Raw genomic sequence first — 21,556 nt, forward strand, 5'->3', positions numbered from 1 at the left:
AGGCCCAACATTTATATCTGGACTTATCCTTTTTGCAGTTTAGTTACATTTATACTAAAAAAGTGATTCAGGTTTAATTTGACTTTTGAATAAAAAATGCAAAAAGTAATTGCTCAAAGTGCCCAAAACAAACATTTAAGAAGAGAGAGGTATTTTTTCTAGTAATTATAAAACAAAAATTTCCATGTTTTAAAGAGACCACTAATTTCTTTTCAACTAGTGTTACTACCTCCATTATATAATATAGAGTAATTTGTGCACTAAAAAAGTCAAACAGCTGAAACAAATGTTACATTTATGAATTATTTATTTTATTTTATTTTTTGTGAGGAAGATTGGCCCTGAGCTAACATCTGTTGCCAATCTTCCTCTTTTTTTTTTTGCTGAGGAAGATTGGCTCTGAGCTAAAATCTGTGCCCATCTTCCTCCATTTTGTATGTGGGATACTGCCACAGCATAGCCTGATGAGTGGTATATCCATCCGCGCCCAGGATTTGAACCTGCAAACCCTGGGCTACTGGAGTGGAGCGCATGAACTTAACCACTACACCACAGGGCTGGCCCCCTTTGAATTATTTTTAATTTGAGTCTTATGACATAGGCCTTGTTAAGACACTATGACTTTAAACTATGCTAAGCCCAAATATGTGTTCTGTTAACTAAACCTTTAGATAATGTTTACTGAATGTGTCTTAGACACAGTAGCATGCAAAGACTGACAAGATCTGGCTCTGACTTCAAGCAATGTGCCAGGTACTGGTTTGCATTTATTATCTCCTTTTATTTTTAGAATAACCCCTTAAGGTAGGTTTATCATTCTCATTTTACGTAGAAGGAAGGAATGATACAGAGAGATTACCATGCATCTGGTTAGCGCTGGAATCAGGATGGGAATCAGCGGTAGTTCCATGATACAGCTCTGCCTCCAAATAACCATGGTGTGAGGATGAGTGATGTGAGCTATGTGTGGAGGGCACACTGAGAATTCTCAGAGACCTTGGTGATCATCTATCATCTAGACTAGTGACTTTCAAACTATAATTTTTTAAATAACAGTTTTATTGAAATATAATTCATATACCTTACAATTTACCTATTTAAAGTGTGCAATTCATTGGTTTTTGGTATATCCACAGAGTTGTGCAGCCACTACCACCATCAATTTTACAACATTTTCATCACCTCCCAGAAAAACCCCATACCCATTAGCAGTCAGTACCTCTGCCCCCTACTTGCCCCCAAGTGCTAGGCAACAACTAATCTACATTCTGTTGCTATAGATTTGCCTATTCTGGACATTTCGTGTAAATGGAATCATACAATATGTGATCTATTGTGGCTTTCACTTGGCATAATGTTTTCAAGGTTCAGCCATGCTGTAGCATGTATCAGTACTTCATACCTTTTCATGGCCAAATAACATACCTTTATATAGACAGACCACATTTTGTTTATCCATTCATTAGCTGATGAACATTTGGAATGTTTCCACTTTGGGGCTATTGTGAATAATGCTGTGAAGAACATTCGTGTACAAGTTTTTGTGTGGACATGTGTTTTCATTTCTCTTAGGCATATATATCTGTATCTAGGAGTGGAATTTCTGGGTCATATGATAATTATATGTTTAACCTTTTGAAGAACTGCCAACTATTTTCCAAAGCAATTGCACCATTTTACATTCCCATCAGCAGTGTATGAGGGTTTCAGTTTCTCTACATCCTCGCCAACACTTGTCAAACTATAATTTTTTTAACCACATCCCACAGTAAGAAATATTTTACATTCTTACCCAGTTTATACACACACAAATCACTGAAACAAAGCTTTATAAAAGAATACTTATACTGTGTGTGGTGCACTTTGACATTTTCTGTGTCATTCTATTCTTTTTCATTTCCATAAACAAACAAACATGCTGGTTCTGACTCACTAAATTTGATTTCACAACTCACTAATTGTAACCCGTAGTTAGAAAAACATTAGGCTATTTTAACCCCTTCATTTACGCAAGAGGAAATTGAGGCCCCTAGAGATGACTTGTTCAGCAGATGATACTGCTAACTGAGGGAAATTAAAGATTAGAGCCCAAGCCTGTTGGCTTCCTGCTTTAATTTTGACAGCTTAATAAATTATACTTGCTGTCATATTCAGTAGATAAAAATAAATTAGAATTTATGTTCAGATACCATTTTTTTAACCTTGTATGTTTTTCTCAAGCAGCGTTTTAAATTCACCAACAAACCAAACTAGAGAAAAAAAAATAACAAAAATTGTGTTTTCATGAGTCATTGGTCTGTGCAGTGATTTTGTGCCTTCTGGCCAGCAAAGTTCTAGGTGAATCTAGATGATGGGCAACAAATTTATCAGTTCAGTGTCCCAGATTCATTTTTCTCCAAACCTTAGTCTGCCTTTAAAGGGCAGCCATCTTCCTTACAGTAAGTGGGCAATATAAAAATATTTTATGCTGCTGTTTTTCCATTTTTCTTGGAATACATATAGGTCTTCAACCCTTTTATTTCAGTGTTTTCCATCATGTAATGGGGAAACCTCCAACACTAGAATCACTTCAAGGTTCTTGTTAAAATGTGGTCTTCCTGGGCCCTACTCCAGACCTAATGAATCAGAATTGTAGGATGGGACCTGGAAATCAGTATTTTAAACAAACTTCCTGTGTAATTCTTATATACACTCAAGGTTGTGACCTACTGAATTAAGTGCCCCACCCCCCGCTTTTATTTCTCATCTTAGCTCCCTTTTGGGTTCTAGAATTAGTATTTGGCCTTGTTACCTGAAAAGCCAAATAGTTATTTGTAAGAAATAGTGTGGTAAGAAAACACCTGAATTATGCCAATAGAGGGATTTGACTAAAAGTATCTATATTGTTAGGGTTCAGGTTTTTTTTTACCTGAATTTTGTGCTAGAGGCCTTTTTTCTTTATTCCCCCCTGAGGAAGAGTTGTCCTGAGCTAACATCTGTTGCCAATCTTCCTCTTCTTTTTTTTTTTTTTTGGCTTGAGGACGATCAGCCCTGAGCTAATGTCTGTGCCAGTCTTCCTCTATCTTGTATGTAGGTCGCCACCACAGTGTGGCTGACAAGTGGTACAGGTCCGTGCCTGGGATCTGAACCCACGAAAGCAGGCCACTGAAGTGGAGCATGCCGAACTTAACCACTATGCCATGGGGCCGGCCCCTAGAGACCATTTTTTGATGGTTATATGCACTGGTTTTCCATAATCTGGAATGATTTATCTTGGAATAAACACAACTGTTTTGTTTCATTTTCTTTCCCCTAAAGCACTAGTCTATAAAAATAGCTGACTCCAACAATGATACCTGGTATCCCTCCCTTTATTTAACAAATACTTGAGTGCCTACCATGTGCAGAGCACTGTTCTGAGAGTTAAAATACAGTGTGATCAAAAGAATACAATGTGATCAGTGTTAGGGATAGGTCTAGTACTTTGGGAACTTAAGAGGAACCTCCTAGTCCAGGCTTGAGGGGTCGGGGAAGGCATCTGGAGGAAAGTGTCATCTAAGCTGGGCCCTGTAGCATAAGGCCAGGGAGGGTCTAAAGCATTTTCAGACAGAGTGAACAGCATGTATGGAGAAAGGCCAGGGATCAAGAGAGATAAGTTGGGCCTGCCTAAAGATGGAGAAAAAGTTTATACAAAGTCCACATGTGAGAGAAAATAAAGGTTGTGTGTGAAAAAATACTTATTGATTAATGATAAGAATAAAGATTTATTGAGCATTTATTAGGGGCTAGGTAGTATTGTACATACTTGACTTTTAGGAACTTGTTTAATTTTCAAAACAATGCTATAAGGTAAGTTCTTTTATCCCCAATTTACAGATGAGGAAACTGAGACAGAGTATAATTTGCCAAGGATCACACAGCTAGTAAGCGGTGTGAGATTCGAACAGCTAGATTCAAACTCCATGGCCTATGCCCTTAGCCTCTATGCCTTTCTCTCTCTGCTATGTGTCACCGTGTTAGACATTTTATATAGAATTTTTTACGAGCTCAGTTAGGTGATGGTATACTCCTCAGAGAGGTAACTAAATTGCCGGTGGTCACCACAATTAGAAAGAGGCAGAGTAAGAACCTGTACGTGTCTTTTTAACCTCAGAACTTGTGTACATTTTGTTTGTGTAACTATCTTTGATGTTATATTATTTTGTTTGATATAAGCAAACATTCATGTGCCTGCTCATCTTTGGAGAAAAGTTATTTGCGGTTAAATAAACTTAATTTGAGGGGTAGAGGTAAGAGAGGATGATACATATGATTTGGGCTGTGTTGCGTTGTGTATTTATGGGACATTTGAAGCTATCCAGCCTGCAGTGGAAATTCTAGGAATGGAAGTCAGGAAGATTGTGGCTTATGATACAGCTTTGGGACTCATCTGGTGTAAGTGACCTTTGATGACTTGAGCATGGCCGAGCTCACCCAGAGAGAGGAGAGAAACTGACCCTTGAGTAATGCCTAGGAACAGGGGTAAGTGGAGGGAGAGAGAAGGGATTTGGTGAGAAAATTGAGAATGGTTTGAAAGATAGAAAAGGAATTAGGAGAGTTACATTTAAGAAAAAAAAGGCAAAATACGGTCTCAAAAATGAGGGACTGACCAACAATCAGATAGCAACAGAGAATGTTAAAAACTGAGACATGGTCCTTGGGTTTGACAGTAACAGATCTGCAGGAAAATAATTTCAGTAGGATGGGTGGAGGAGAAGCCAGACCCAAGTGGGCAGAGGAATGAATGGAAGACGAGGAAGTGGAAACAAGAGTACCTGGAGACTCTGGTTTGGCGGTGAAGGTAGGAGCAAGGGCGAGGGAGAGGGGGTGCTTAAGAGAAGAAAGAATTATTTATTTAATGCATATATACAAATTTCAGATATGTATTCACACACACACACATCAGAAATATAAGCATATAAATATGTTTTTAGGTAGAGAAGGCAAAGTCAGAGGTAGAGGTGAAGTGAGGTTCTGGGAAGGTAGAAGGGAACGATCAGGAGTTCAGATGGACTGCATGACACTTATTTTTCCCCAGACACAGCGAGAGTAGAGACAGATGATATCTGAGAGTACTTTCTTTTCTTCTTCTTTTTATCTCTGGAGTGGTCCAGTGTGAGTCACTAAGGGTGAATGGTTTGCAAGTGCCTAGTGCAAGTTGCTCTGATTCTTTGGCGAGCGGTTTCCAGAAGTAAAATTGCTTCTCTTTACAACAACTTCTTTTTCATTACTCTTAAAAGCAGATAAAAAAGAGACAAAATGTTATTGAAGTGACTCGGTCCTGGTGCAAAGATCTACAGCATTGTTGACCCCTGGGAATTTTGTCATTGTTATAATTTTCTTATTTTCTAGGATGTATGTTTCTGCAGAGACCTGGCTAAAGCTCTTCTAAGAACAGTAGCAATGATTATTCTAACGAGCCTACAGACCTGTCTGTCACTATGTTGCTGAATAAGAAAGCAATGAGCCTTTTATGTTTTTGTTTTTGTTTTTGGTGAGGAAGATTCATTCTGAGCTAACATCTGTTGCTAATCTTCCTCTTTTTTTTGCTTGAAGAAGATTAGCCTTGAGCTAACATCTGTGCCAGTGTACCTCAATTTTGCATGTGGGTTGCTGCCACAACACAGCTTGACGGGTGGCTTAGGTCCGCACCCAGGATCCAAACCTGCGAACCTGGGCCGCCGAAGTGGAGCATGTCAGACTTAACCACTGTGCCATGGGGCTGGCCCCTGAACCTTTTATGTATGGTATTTGAGTTATTTAGTGGTTCCATTTTTTAATATCACTTGAGTTTTTCTCAGAGTTTGAATAAGCTAAAATTACTAATTCACGGTTCTAAAAAATATGTACTTTCTCAACAACTAGTCTTCAGACTGCATAATAAACATTCATTTTTTTGTATTGATAGTGTTTTGGATAAAACTTAAAACTTTGTGCAATTTGATTCAAGACATGTATAGAGAGTTTCTTCTATTTAGAAAGCAATATACTAGTTGCTAGGAGGGCAAGAGGCTAAGGAGATCTGTCCCCTAACCTCAGGAATCTTTCTATGGAGTAGAATTTATAAAATTATGATAAGGCAGAGGAAGTGACCTATGCTGATTGGGAATAGGGCTAGGGCAGTTCAGGAAAGGGTTCTTTGAGGAGGTAGTCTTTCACTTGAGTCTTGAAAGGTGAATAGATTGAGGAAGGGATAATGTTCTAGGTGGAATGAAAAAATATTTGATGTATCAAGGGAGTAGAAACTGGTAATGGCATAATTTTGGATATTCTAGATCTCTCTTCATGTCAAAATTTTATGGAATTAGGCTTCTCACTATCAGAGAAATAAGTTACAAATAAATAAAAGGGAATACTAGAATGAATCTTGTGATGCTAGACTGGAGTCAGAAGTATCGCTGTGAATTTTTTTTTCAATTTTTTGTGTGTGTGTGTGAGGAAGATTAGCCCTGAGCTAACATCCAGTGCCAGTCCTCCTCTTTTTGCTGAGGAAGATTGGCCCTGGGCTAACATCGGTGCCCATCTTCCTCCATTTTATATGGGACGCTGCCACAGCATGGCTTCACAAGTGGTGCATTGGTGCACGCCCGAGATCCGAACCTGCGAACCCCGTGCTGCCAAAGCAGAGCGTGCGCACTTAACCACTACACCACCGGCCGGCCCCTCACTATGAATTTATAGTTAAAGAAATATATATATGTATATACACACACATACATACAGAGAGGTGAATATAGAGATAAGTATAGAAATATAGATCTGTGTATATACATGAGTTAATATATAGACGTATATTTCCTGGTTCTGTCCCCTAAAAGAGCCTGGAAGCGATGACATCTCAGTAGCAATGAGCACACCTACTGCCCAGATCTTGGTTGTCTCCAATAAAGGAACCAGGGCTCCTTGGAGAAGAGGTTGATTCCACAGCTAGGGCAGGGCAAAGGCAAGATGGGTCTGGAACATCTTGTAGCGCTAGAAAGTGAGGAAGTGCTAAAAAAACTAAAAGATAAAAAAATTGGTGGCATGTTGAAAGGACACCAGAGCCAAGTTGAAAGAGCTCCAAATGGCCAAACCTGGAACAATGTGAGCAACAAAACAAAATAACCCAGGGAATAAAATAATCCAGGAATTATTATAACCAGGGAATAAAGTAAATATCCATGAATCTATACTAATAAATAAATACTTGAATAAATAAATAAATGAGGGAGAAAGGACAATTCTTTATAGAAGAATTCCAATTACTAAATGTAGAAGAAATGAAGACAATAATAAATCACTATTAGAACACCACAGTAATAATGGCCGAAGGCAAGATCCACCCAAGAATGCTAAAATTAGTCAGTAAAAGTTTAAGGAGGAACAGGATTAAAGTATCTCCCTCCAAATATTTATGAATTATTAAAGGAAAAAAATGGTGGCTTTACAGTGGAGAAACTTGGCAGACACCGCCTTAACCAAGTGATCAAGGTTAACATCACCAGTCATAAGACCTCAGCATCTTGTACCCTCTGATATGATGCACTGAGGAAAGCACATCACCTCTATAGTATTCTTCCCAAAATTCTATAACCTCAATCTAAGTTCAGAAAACATCATATTTAAAAACAAAACAAAACTTTTTTTGAGTGTTTCCAGATGTTCTAGGCTCATCTTGTATTTGCCCTGCCTCAGCTCTACAATCAACCACTTCTCCAAGGAGCCCTGGTTCTTTTTATTGAAGAAACCCAAATTAGGGACATTCTACATGATTGACAAGTACTCGTCAAAAGTGTCAGGGTCATGAAAGGCAAGGAAAAACAGAGGAACTGTCATAGATTGGAGGGGACTTGAGTCATGACAACTGAATGCAGTGTAGGATCCTAGAACAGATAAAAGACATTAGTGGAAAACCTGTAGAGTTTGAATAAAGTCTGCAATTTAGTTAATAGTATTGTACCAATGTTAATTTCTTAATTTTGATAATTGTACTGTGATAATGTAAGATAAAGCTGGGTGAAAGGTATATTATAGGAACTTTTGTACTATCTTTGCAATTCTTGTGTAAATCTAAAATTATGTCAAAATAAAAGGTTAAAAAAAGCTTTTAACTTCCAAAAAATTTTTCAAGTATGTGAATTTAGGCACTATTTTTTGTACAAAAATACGCCCTTAGAAATAAATGTAGTTTATATTCTGAAAAAACATTATGTGGGAACCTATTTCGTATTGCTTTTGTTTAAAATTTCCTTTTGCATCTTGAAGTTTTTTAGGTTGTTTTTTTTCTTTTAATTATTGCTCTCTTTTACCTGTTGACATTCAAATCTGAAAGAGTTCTTGGTAAAAAAAAAAAAAAAACTTTAAAACTCTACAATCTATTTCTAAAAAATAACATTTTTTCTTAACAAGTGAGTTTATACTTTGTTCTTTTTAATTTTTTGAGGCTATGTTCAGGAAGTATGCCTGGTGTACAAGAAATCATCTTAGGAGGCAAAAAAAAAATAAAGCAGTGCTTGCATGAGAGAGAGAGAGACAGACACAGAGATGAGACAGAGACAGAGGCAGAGAGAGAGAGACTGATGTATAAGAACAGGAGTTTCATTAGTGGCAGCTCATTTGCTTTGGCCCAGCCTAGTTTCTGGGAGACAGTTCACTTGGTTGGGTAAGTCTGTAAATGAATTTATTAGAGTAGTTTTCCTGGAGCAGCTACAGACCTCACCCTAAGCAATAGCTTGAGGAAGTAGATACCTGGGGCCAAGTTTCCCAGTGAGTCATTGCCCAACCCTTAAACTTTCAAGGACCTTTGTTCGAGAGATCTTAATCTCCAGGCTACAGTTTACCCATAAGGATATTTAGCTGTCCCACTTCAAGCTACCTGGTGTGATAAAAAGAACTTTGAACAGGGAATTAGAAGTCTGGCTCTCATAGTAACTAGCTGGTGAGTTTGGGAAAATTATTGGAACTTTACGTGGCTCCATTCCCTTACTGTAAAAAAGGGGATTTGATTGCTTAATTTCTAAGCTTCTCTTTCGATGTAAAAATTTGCCATATGTATCTAAAACTGAAGACATCTTCCTTCTTAGCAAATACTTCCCCTTTCTATGTATCCTATTACTATTTGCTATACCACTGTCCTTCCAGTCTCTGAGGCTCAAAATCTTAGAGGTATTTTTGTGATATCCGTTTCCTTTAACTCTTGCATACAACTGTCAACCAATCCAGAAGTTCTTTCTTTCCTCACAGTGGAAGTAGTAGCAGAATGCGTGTGACTGAAGAGGTTGGGTTTTGGAGTCTGAACACTGGATTCTGCATGGGCCATGTATTAGCAGTGTGACCTCGGGCAAATTACTCGACCTCAATGAACCACAATTTTTTTAATGGAAATAACTCTAGTCTGTCTCCAAGGTTGTTGTAAATAAGTTAATAAGTGCCCAATAAGTGACAGCGGCTGTTATTGTTTGTATATGGCAATGCAATGGATTGGATCTTAAAGTCCACTGGGCCTCTGGAAAAAATATTCAAGGATATTTTAGCCCAGACTGAATACCTCCTCCTGGATGGGTCTTTCCAGGTATTGGTACATGCGCTTTTCACTCTTAACAGGATTTCTAGGATTAAAGAATTGTTCTAAAGTCTGAGAATGGTACTCTCATTTGAGAGAGAGCGGGTAAGTGGGGGGAATATCACACCCCTAATGCAAGCCCGTGAAAACCAAGATATTCACAATGGAGAGTATTTCATGAGGGCCCAAGGTCACATTAAGTTTCTTTGAAGGAACGAATGATTATCTCTGATGCTCACCATTCTGGGAAGATACTTGCCACTACACTCTTACTGAAAGATAATTTGTATGGGTTTGCAGCTAGGTGGTTCAGAGATTGTGCTACCCAATTTTCTACTTTGCTAAAAGTGATGGTTTTAATCATTATTCATTACTTGTAGTGGAAAGAAGATTTGTTACCAAACCAAAGTGGGTTTGCTTCCTGGCTAGTTAAAATCAGACTTTCCGCTGGAGGTAGTTGTCACACAAAGTAGAGTGACAGCTCCTATTTGCAGCAAATAGGAGACCACATGGAATCATTTCCAAAGTCATGGCTCCCTGAACAAAGGGAAGCAGATGTCTTTTATTTAGGGTGGGGAATTAATATTTAAAAGGGAAGTTTTGTCATCACTTGTAGAGGCGGGTATTAGCTGGTGCAGTTGCAGTCTGAAAACATGCTCTTACATACATCGCATGTTATGCTAATAAAGCCTAGGCTCCTCCTAGGGCTGAGAGTCTAGTATTAAAAAGAAGTAAAGGGCATCTTTTGGTCATCTCCGGCTGTCTGCACAAGTGCTGCCCTTGCAGTGGGGCTCGATCTGGTTCAGGCCAGTTGACTCTGGTATTTCTTCCCAACGTGGCTCTGAAAAACAACCTTGAGGGAGTGTTAAGCACCTTTAGACTTCCTTCGAGCTACTTAGGGCATACACCCGTGACAGATTGACTTTGGAATCAAACAGAATATGGATTTGAATCCCAGTTCAGCTACTTTATAGCTAAATGATCATTGTAAAGTTATTTAATATCTCTAAATCTCAGTTTCTTCATCATAAATGTAATAAAGCCAATCTTGTCAAGTGGTTGTGAGGATTAAGTGAGGTATGTGCTTCACATAAGTAGTTTTAAAATGTTCATTTCCTGCCAAGAGTCTAATTTTGAACCTTAGACTTGAATTTTAGCTTCCTGTTGTGTATTACTAGGATTTTTCTTGCTGATGGGTATTTCTCAACAGATGTAAAGCAAAACTCATTGTTCTCCCTCTTCTTCCTATATTTACTCTCTCTGTTAATGGCATCGACAACCTTCTAATCATTCAAGTTTGATGTTGCCAGCTTTGATTCCTTCTCTTATCCTAAGTCCATTGTATTCTAAGAACTGTCAAATCTCTCTTTCCATCTTTCCCTTCCCACCTTTTCTAATTTAAACCTTGATTACCTTTCAGACAGTTTTAGGATCTTCTTAACTAGTAATTTAGACTCCAATCTTCTCCCCTCATGTCAAGTTACACACTGATGCAGAATCATCTTTTCAAACATGGCTCTTATTATATTACTTGCTTTTTTAGAAACTTTCTGTGTTTCACCATAGAGACTGTGGGTAACCCATTACAGAGTTCTTTTCTTCGGTTTCTGGCTGAGAGTAATCAAAACCATGGAGTTAGACTTGGGAATTAGGGCCGGCCCGGTGGCGTAGCGGTTAAGTGCGGATTCAGATCCCCGGCGCACACCCATGCACCGCTTGTCAAGCCATGCTGTGGTGGCATCCTATATAAAGTGGAGGAAGATGGGCACAGATGTTAGTCCAGGGCCAGTCTTCCTCAGCAAAAAGAGGAGGATTGGCGACAGATGTCAGCTCAGGGCTCATCTTCCTCACCAAAAAAAAAAAAAAAAAAAAAAAAAAGACTTGGGAATTAAACTCCTTTTTAATCACACTCAGTCCCTCAAGTAATTAATGCTTTTCCTTTTTTTTTTTTGGTGAGGAAGATTAGCCCTGAGCCAATATTTGTGCCAGTCTTCCTCTATTTTGTACTTGGGTTGCCGCCACAGCATGGCCAACAAGTGGCGCAAGCCTGTGCCCAGGATCTGAACCCATGAACCCTGGGCCACCGAAGTAGAGCATGCTGAGCTCAACCACTATGCCATGGGGCCGGCCCCAGTGCTTTTCCTTTTTTACGAACAAATTTGAGAACATACCTTCTGTATTTTTTTCTTTGATTCAGAATTGATCACTGTAGAAGAACTGACAACATTTGTACCCACACCTACGTTAGTAGCATAATTGTACCAATAATGTCTTAAAGTATTGGTCAGTATTTCCTAAACATGGCTTAAAGTGTCATTATTGTGGTATTACATAACTAAGTTTAGCTGAATTGTTTGTTGCTTCTGTGTCTTTTTCTTTTTATAGAAAAGGCTGACAGTGTTTGGTCAGTCTGTCGGTTACAAACTGAAAAGCAGATAGACAAATAAATATCATATATTATTTGATACATTCAAGTTTACTTCAAAGAACATGTGTAGAATTAAGGTTATTTTATCCAAAGAGAAGAGATAATATAAAAAACTAACATTTGTTGCTTACTTATTTTATGGTAGAGTCTTTTCTTCTTTATCTTATTTATTACTTATAAGGATACTATGAAGTAAGTACTATTATTATGGCTGAGAAATTTAAGTTTTAGGGAAGGGAACACAGCTTTAAGTGTTGGGGCCAATACTCCCACTTAAATGCATCTGTCTCCGAGCTCCTTACCATTAGAGGGTACTATGTTGCCTTCCAACCTGGGGATAAAAACAAACAAATGAACCAAAACAGCTAAACTAGTATTGTTTTCAGACAAGGCTTTAGTTGGAAGAACAAGTACTACATGTGTTAAAAGTAGCGTGGTCTTTTAGGGTTGCTTATCACTTACTTTGCATCACAGGACTTTTAGTGTGAAATGGAAGACCAGGTTGCTTGGTTAAGCACACTGTGTGTTCTGCTGTTGTCAAGGTTGTTGGAAGCAGTACCTGATGAACCATACATTCTACCAGATCAGTTATGCTCTGTGGTTGTCAAGAGAGCTGCAAGTAGTACTTTATCTATATTTTTCATTCTTCAAATAAGGAAAATATTGACTCATTTCTAATCTTACCTCTTCTGGACAAAGGTTAGAACTCCTTTGGTAATTACTGGGGCAAAACCCCACAATCCAGTTTAATGGATAGGGACTAGGTGATGTAAGGGCATGGCTTTATGCAATCTTTGACTTGAAGGGATTTTAGAAAAGAATTTAAGTATAGGTGTTTTATCTCCTGAATTTAAAGTGTATTATGCTTCCCTCAATTGTTAAAAGTCTTTAAAATTATAAGAATTGTACCAAAAGCCAAGACAAATATATTATACTTAATATGCTCTTAATACTACTATAACACGCCTAGTGTTTTAAATATATTATCTCCTTAAATCCACATCAAAAACCCTATAAAGGTAGCTATTATCCTCTTTTTTCAACTGAATAAACTAAAACTGAAAATATTATATAATTTGTTCCAGGTAACAAAGTTATGATTTCAACTGAAGTCTATCTCGCCTTAACCTTGCCCTTTATGTTATACCATGCTGTGTTCTCAACTCTCTCCCCAACACTAAATGGTCAGTGTTGCAGAGCTTGGGGAGAGAGGTAGCCGAAAGAAACTTGGATGTAGGTAGGACCTAATTTGGACCTGAGTCTACAGAGATGCTAATTGTACCTCCCCTGGGATGTAACTCAGAAGACTGGAACATTTCACTCCAAATGTGGCTTTGGAACAGACTTAAGTTCAAGGAAATGCCAGTTGATATTTGCACAGTGGGATCAGTCATAAAATGGTGGAACTGGAAGGGACCTTAGAGATCATCTGGTCTAACCTCATTTTACAGGAAACTACAACCCAAAGATTGAATCATCTGACCAAGGTTACAGTTTTTGAGAGAACTGGTAGAGTGTGGTCTGCTGATCTAGGGCTCTCTGCTGTCTTGCTTACGCTACACCTCTGCCAGTCCTTGGATGCTGGAGAATCCTCTTCTGTGTCTAATATTCTGACTTGCTTTATTGCATAGGTATTTCAGTATCTGAGACAAGATGGAATCAACGCCATTTAATAGACGGCAATGGACTTCACTATCATTGAGGGTAACGGCCAAAGAACTTTCTCTTGTCAACAAGAATAAGTCATCAGCTATTGCAGAAAGATTCTCCAAGTAAGTGCTGATTCTGATCCAAAAGCACCCTCTGTCTTGGGCAGACATTACCCCCTGTCAGGGAAATTGGTAAAGGAGGTACAGGTAAAGTGGCTTTATTGAGCACCTTCTGGATTTGAAGCACCATACAAGGCACTGTGGAGAAGGAGGATGATGATAATAATCAGGAGACATGTTCTCTGTCTTTGAATTTTTGCTTAGTTGGGGAAGGAAAAAGTTACAAACACAAAAGATAATTATAAACACATAATTATCAGGCAAAATGTCAATAAGTCCAAAATGAATAGGAGTTAGGACTCAATACAGAATAAGAGTGAGAGAGTGATCATCATGGGCAGAAGCTAGTCAGGAAGGCTTTCTGGTTGAGATGAGTTTTGAGGCAAGTTTTGATTTAGTTGAAGGGAGTGTTAGGTGCACTCTGTACCTGCATTGTCCAATATGGTAGCCACTACATATGTGGCTATTTAAATTTAAATTAATTAAAATTAAACAGCATTTAAAATTCAGTTCATCGGTTGCACTAGTCACATTTCAAGTGTCCAATAGCTACATGTAGCTAGTGGCTACCATATTGGACATCACAGAAATATTTCATCATTGCACAAAGTTCTGTTGAACGTGCAAGCTACATAGGCAAACTACAGCCCACTGTCTTCTTTTTTTTTTTATAATTTTATTTATTTATTTTTTCCCCCAAAGCCCCAGTAGATAGTTGTATGCCATAGCTGCACATCCTTCCAGTCACTGTACGTGGGACGCAGCCTCAGCATGGCCATAGAAGCGGTGCGTGGGTGCACGCCTGGGATCTGAACCTGGGCTGCTAGCAGCGGAGCTTGCGCACTTAACTGCTAAGCCGCGGGGCGGCCCCCACTGGCTTCTTATTTTAGTGAACAAAGGTTTATTGGAACACAGCCAAGTCCAAATGTGTGTTGTCTATCACTGCTTTCATGCTACAATAGCAGAGTTGCAGCAGAGACGGTATGGCCCTCAAAGTCTAAAATATTTACTGTCTGGCCTTTTAAGAACAAGTTTGCTGACCCCTGCTCTGGACCCTGAGTTCTTTGATGTGAGAGTCCCTTTCCTGCTTATTTCATATCCCTAATGTGTAGCACAGTGATTGGAACATAGTAGGCACTCAAAAAATGGAGAAGGAATGGTATATGTAAATAATATACCAGGGACAGCAAACACATTGACTTCACTCAGATGGAGATGCTGTGGTGGGGAGGAGCTTAGGGCAGGTGGTAGGTTTACCTCACCAATAGAGTTTGTTAATTAATAGGAAGCTATGATACATTTAAGAGAAGAAAGATGGTAAAGATTTGAAGACGGTGATTCTGGGAGTTGTATCTAGGATACAGCTAAATACCAATAGGAGGTTTCTGTAATCTACAAGGTCACCTTTTCTTCGAGAACAAATCCATCAAGCACCTGCTATGTGGAAAACACTGCCCTTCCACACTCTTGACCTTGGTTATTGTGTAAGGTACAGTGGAGGTGGGGTGAGACTGCATAGCCCTTTTACCTTCTACATTATTTATATTGCTATATTTTTATGTCAAATGTATTATTCTTATCAAAAAAAGAAAATCAATAAAGATATTTGAGAAAAAAAGGGATTGAGATCTGGAAAGTTATTAAGACTTAATCCCTGACCTCAAGGAATTTAACAGTATAGTTGAGTATAGTTTATATAGTAGAGGAAGTCCCTAAACTTCCTTCATCTTCAGAATCACATGGAGTACCTATTAATAATGTGGTGTTCCAGTTATCTGTTGCTGCATGAAAAAAAAAAAATCTCCAAAATTTAGTGGCTTGAAGTAATGACATTTGTTTGCTTGTGCATCTCCAGTTTGGGCAGGGTTTGCATCAACATCAGCCAAGGTGGCTCAAAGACTGGAGCCGTAGTCATCTAAAGGCTCGCTCACAAGTCAGGCGGTTGATGCTGGCAATCATCTGGGATCTCAGCTGGGGCCGTGGGTAGAGCACTTACACATGGCCTTTCCATGTAGCTGCTTGGCTTGGTTAGCTGTGTTCCAAGGGCAAGCGTCCAGAGACAGGAGGAGGGAGGGAAAAAAGGAGGAAGGGAGTCAGGGTGAGGGGTTGTGTTGCCTTTTATGACCTGGCCTCAGAAGTTACACAGTATCACTTTTGCCACATTCTCCTCCTTAGAAGTGAGTCACGAAGGCTGGTTCATATTAAGAGAGAGGGGAATTTGACTCTACCTTTTTTGTGTGTGAGAAAGATTAGCCCCGAGCTAACGTCTGTTGCCGATCCTCCTGTTTTTGCTGAGGAAGACTGGCCCTGGGCTAACATCCGTGCCCATCTTCCTCTGCTCTATTTGGGACGCCTGCCACAGCATGGCTTGACAAGCAGTGCGTAGGTCTGCACCCGGGATCCGAACCTGCGAACCCCAGGCTGCTGAAGCAGAGCACATGAACTTAACCACTATGCCACCAGGCCAGCCCCCTGACTCTACCTTTAGTGGGAGGAATGTCAAGGATTTTTTTTGACATGTTTTAAAATCATCCTATAATGGCTTCCCAGGCCTCTCCCCTAAGGATTCTGATTTGTTGTGTCTGGGATGGGGCCCAGGAATTTATGTTTTTAACAAGTATCCCACGTGATTTTTACCTTCAGGGAAGTTTAGGAAGCGCTGGTCGTGGAAGAGATGGACTTATGAACTCGAAGCAGTGAACTTGAGCATAAAGCAGAATGAATAAGGTTTATGGTAGGTTCAAGCAAAGGATTGTGGAAGCTGAACATGAATAAAGGGAATAGGAAAGCAAGCAGTCTGACATGGAGAAATATAAAAGGGAGAAAAGACTGGTACAGTTCAGTTAGGGCCAGATGATGGAAGGCCTCGAATGCCGTGGCAAATTTAGGATTTAGTTAGATAAACAATAGAAACAATTGATGGTTTTCATGCAGGGAGAATGACATGATCAGACTTGTATTTTAGAAAGATGCTTCTGGCAACAGTGTAAAAGGTGTGCTGGAAAGGTGAGAAATTGATAGTGTGGAGACAAGTTATAAGGCTCTCTTGAGAACCCAAGTGAAAGCTGTTGAGGGTGGAGGGCAGCAGGAAGGGACAGGAAGGGAAGGATTTGAGACAGTGTTGAGTTGTGATTAATGGGACTTGGAAACTCCCTGTTTTGCAGAGAAACTTCTCCACATTCTTACCCTTTTCACCCTCCCTAGCCCCACCTCTCTTTGACTGAAGTTGGCTTTCCCTCCACGTGCATCTGTCTCTGAGTGGTGGCTGCCTGCTCTTTCTGCACGTGCTTCCCTGAAAGATTCTGGGACCAGGAGTCAAGGTTGCTACTCTTCTACATCTCCACTGCCGTTGCCCGTCTGTTGTTTTTCATGCCTTGCTCTGAAGTTCTCAACCTGTGCTTTTAGGCTCGCATCTAACTATACTCTACTCTTGTTATCTTCCCCTTCATTGTAGCGATGTGCCAGCCTCCAGGCCAAGCTCTTTGCCTTCTTTGGGGACACTAGCTTCCAGCTTCAGTCTCTTCTCAGTGTTTTTCAGTGGGGGTGCTATTGGCATTTTGGATGAGGCAGGTCTTCCTTGTGCAGGGTCTTCATCATCTTGCTCTACTCCAAATGCTAGTAGCACCCCATGACATTGTGACAACTAAAAAAGTAAAAAAGGCATGGGGGAGAAATCCCAACAAGATTTCTACACATTTCCAAATGTCCCCGGGGGCTGCTAGTGCCCCCAGTGAAGAGTCACTGGTCCACGTAAATGACCTGTCTGATACCCTAGACTCATAATTTCTTGATCTTCCCTACTTCTTTAACCTGCGTGTTGTCTCCCTTGCCCCTGCGTCCAGTCCCAACCTTATCATCATCACCTAGAATCCATCCCTGAAATGTGCATTTGGAACACCTACCTCCTCTCTGACTAGAGCCTTCTACTTGTTCCACTCTCTTATTCCAACTGACCCTGCTCTTTGGCCAAACTAGGACACCCAGGCCGTGGATGTCAGTCCCCTTCCTGGCCTCACTTCCTTCCCTACCTAACTTGGTCAGTCACTCTCACCCCTTCCTCAGTTCCCTACTCACTCCTTTATTCTGTCAGTGTCCAACCCAGCCAATTCTCAAGATAGAGGATTTGGGTCTTATAATAGCACTGATAAGAAATAGGAAATTGGAAAAAGCTGGTCGTCTTAAGGGCCTTCTTAATCTCACAGAGAGAAAGTGCAGAAGGACCTTAGAGGTCACCTTCTCATAGCATAGTAGGTTGACTGTCTTTTCTCCATGAAGATTGTAAGGGCAAATGGCAATTATGCAAAAGTGTAAATCCTGAACCCATTAATCGGGATCAATGTGCCAGCCACTATGCTAGACTCTTGATAGAAGTAGATACTACAGTGAAACACCGCATAACAACGTTTTAGTCAACGACAGACCATAATACAACGGTGGTCCCATAAGATTAGTACCATATAGCCTGGGTATGTAGTAGGCTATACCATCTAGGTTTGTGTAAGTCCACTCTGTGATGTTCCCACAACAATGAAATCGCCTAAGGACACATTTCTCAGAATGTATCCCCGTCATCAAACAACACATGACTGTATTTCTAATCCTAACAAAAACTATATAAGGGGTGGACATTATCCCTGTTTTATAGTTGAGAAAACTGAGGTGTAGAGAGTAACCTGCCCAAGTTAATATTTGATTTCTGTCTAGTATTAGAAGAAATCTGATGCATATATTCTAACACATTGAACTGGTTTTGAAGGATGAATAGAATTTTATTTGGTAGGCTGGGAGGATGGTGGTGACATTGCAGAGGAGGGGGAACAACAGGAGGTAAGGCGCAGGAAGTAGGGCAGGGCATGATGTGAACTTAAGACAGTGAAAACCAGCGAATCAGCCTGGATTTCTTCTCCAGGTTTCATACTTAGTGGAGACATATTGCTGATATTGCTTAAGGCTTTTAAAGTTTGCTTACTGTAGGTTACCAAAGCAGATTGCAGGACTGTATCCTGCATATACAAATTTCTATATACATATACAAAGCATATACAAATTTCTATTCTCAACTCCTAGTGACTTGATTTTCTCTTATTTTGAAACACCTTCTATTATGGGGTTTGGAATTAGTAAATCCTAGCAAGCTCCTATACAAGCCTAGTTAAGAGACTATAGGAAACCTTAGGAGGTTTCTGATCAGAGGCTAGTATAAAAGTGGTATTTGGAGGAAGCTTAATCTGGCTGATATTCATAGAATTAGCTCAGCTTTACTTGCTAATTGTTAACAGTACATTTTACATTTATGTGTACATAAGAGTAATTTTTCTAGCATCAGAGCTTGTGTCTCATGAGTACTTTATAGCTACAAACTTACTTCTTTTACTAAACCTCTATACTATATGAATCATTAAATTTGAGGTAAGGAAGGTCCTATTGATGGCTCAATTTGAATGACTAGCTTTGGTTTCACTACCATTGACTTCAGCATAACATAATCTTTTACTTAATTAAAATTTGACTTTTTTGATGGAATTTGTTTTCTTTGCAGAAGATTCCTCTTTGAGGGGCCGGCCCAGTGGCGCAAGTGGTTAAGTGCACACGCTCCGCTGCGGCGGCCCGGGGTTCGCCAGTTCGGATCCTGGGCGCGCGCCGACGCACTGCTTGTTAAGCCATGCTGTGGCGGCGTCCCATATAATGTAGAGGAAAATGGGCACGGATGTTAGCCAAGGGCCAGTCTTCCTCAGCAAAAAAGAGGAGGATTGGCATTGGATGTTAGCTCAGGGCTGGTCCTCCTTGCAAAAAAAAAGAAAAGATTCCTCTTTGACTCATATATTTTTTGGAATTAAAGGGAATCTAGCCCAGTGGTTTTCAAATTATCTTAATTGAGTTCTTCAGAGGAACCTCAGGGGCCAGTTTTGGGAAGATGGGAAGATCTAAAGGGCTGAGCCTGTGACCTTCCACCCCAGCAGTCCTGCTTTGATCCCTTTTGTATGTTAGGTTCTAAATAAGATATCACTTGAAAAGACATTCTGCAGCAAAAAGAGTTTAAAAACCACCGATCTGGCTAACCTTTGTCCCATCCCTCTGACAGATAAGGAACTTGATGTATAGCAATTATGACTGAAGACCACACCCCAAAATAGCGGCAGAGCTGAATCCAGCCACAGATCCCTTCCCCCATGTCACAGCTCCTCCCACTCTTGTAACTTTACCCATTCTATAGTCCCAGGAAAGAACAGGGTCTATATTTAGTTTTCTGTGACTTTTCTCCCTTCATTAAGAAAAAATGGACCCTCAGATCTCCCTGGTTAATTTCTTTGTTTCTCTGTAACATTTTAGTGGTGAAATTTTTCCGGAAGAAAATGCATTGCCTAAAACTTGGGAGTTTCCATTTTCCTTTTCTTGGCTCAGTGTCCCCTTTGCTCTATTTGAGGGCATACAAGCAAGAGTCATGGCTCAGGAACTCTGTTTTCTGGCCTCAGAAAGTTTGAGACACTGTTATTACTCCCCAGATAATTTTAGCATCTTCCATCAGCTGCCTGCCTCACAGCTGAGCATTGATGAGCAGTTGCAAGATTAGATTCTGTATGTGAAGAAGAGGAGACTGGAGGACGAGATCTGGGAAGGGAAGAGGAATGAGATTTTAATTATAGAAATCTCATTGCAAATATTTTTTCCCTCAAACTTGGATCTTCAGAATGCCTTCCCCTCCTCCCCAAATCAGTAACCTTCACATTTTGTGTCAGAATAATGCTAGTTGCTCTAAATGCCTTTGAGGAAAGTCTGAGGCCTGAATGCTGGTCTAACACTGAATTCAGTATTGCACCTCAGCGTCTCAGCATTCTGAGAGTATAAAATGTAAAGGTACCAAGGACCTGACTAGAAAGAAAGCAGTGGTATAGAACCTTTCTCCCCGTGTATCTACCATTTAGCAAGTACTTCATTACAAAAAAAAGGTGGTGATATTTGAGTGGGAGTTTCACCTGCGAGTATACACCTGTGTCTTACGGATGCCTCAGTGCTGGAGGGACAGGACTGAAGATGAAAACTGTTTTGATGTTCTTTCTTTAAATCTATGTTTCTGTTAAGACAGTAAAGAGAAGGGAACCTCTGAGCTTATTTACCGACTAACCACAGTGTAAATACTTTGCCTTGGAGAACAATTGGCTAAGAATAAACCTGTCTGCTGATTGGCTCTGGCTTTCGTATATTGTATTATTGCTGTAATATACTGTAGATGATTACCCAAGAGGTGTGGAAACACAAGTTCAAGGCCTGGTCTAAGTTCCTTTCTAGCCATAATCCACTGTGCCTCTGCATTTCCATGTTTAGGGACTGTCTCAGACAGATATGTTGGTACAAGTGGGAAAAAATGATGTACGAGGACATTCACCAAAGCTGCTATTTGTAATGGTGGAAAACTGGAAACAATCCAAATGTCCAGTACAAGGACTGTGGGTTAATTATTTATATTTATAATGGAAGAGGATTACCAGGGTTAGCAAAGCCTTCTGTGTTGCTAAATCGAGGAGACGTTTGTTGGCCTTTGTCTTACGTGACCTCTCTCCACTTCTTCCTTCCCACGTTTTTGATTCTCTTGGCTTCTCTGGCAGTCTCCTCGTTTTCCTCCTACCTCTCTGTCTGATCCTTGTCCTTCTGTCTTATCACCTCTTCTTCCTCTTCTGACTGCTAAATGTTCAGAGTCTCCGGGACCGAGTTCTGGGCCTTTTCTCGCACTACACACTCTTCATGGATGATATCATAATCTTCCATGGCTTTAACACCATCTGTAGGCAGACAAGTCCTAAA

General features: G+C 40.0%; 1 protein-coding gene across 1 annotated transcript in view; it reads left to right on the top strand.

The window, feature by feature from the left end:
* LIMA1 (LIM domain and actin binding 1) overlaps positions 1-21,556 on the top strand; it is an 87,130-nt gene that overhangs the window by 15,315 nt on the left and 50,259 nt on the right. Inside the window, exon 2 of the mRNA XM_058558288.1 lies at positions 13,619-13,759. Coding sequence (XP_058414271.1) covers positions 13,641-13,759 — 119 coding nt within the window. The 5' untranslated portion in view covers positions 13,619-13,640. The remainder of the gene's footprint in view (positions 1-13,618; positions 13,760-21,556) is intronic.

Source organism: Diceros bicornis, chromosome 17 (assembly GCF_020826845.1).
Source record: "Diceros bicornis minor isolate mBicDic1 chromosome 17, mDicBic1.mat.cur, whole genome shotgun sequence".
Taxonomy (NCBI): domain Eukaryota; kingdom Metazoa; phylum Chordata; class Mammalia; order Perissodactyla; family Rhinocerotidae; genus Diceros; species Diceros bicornis.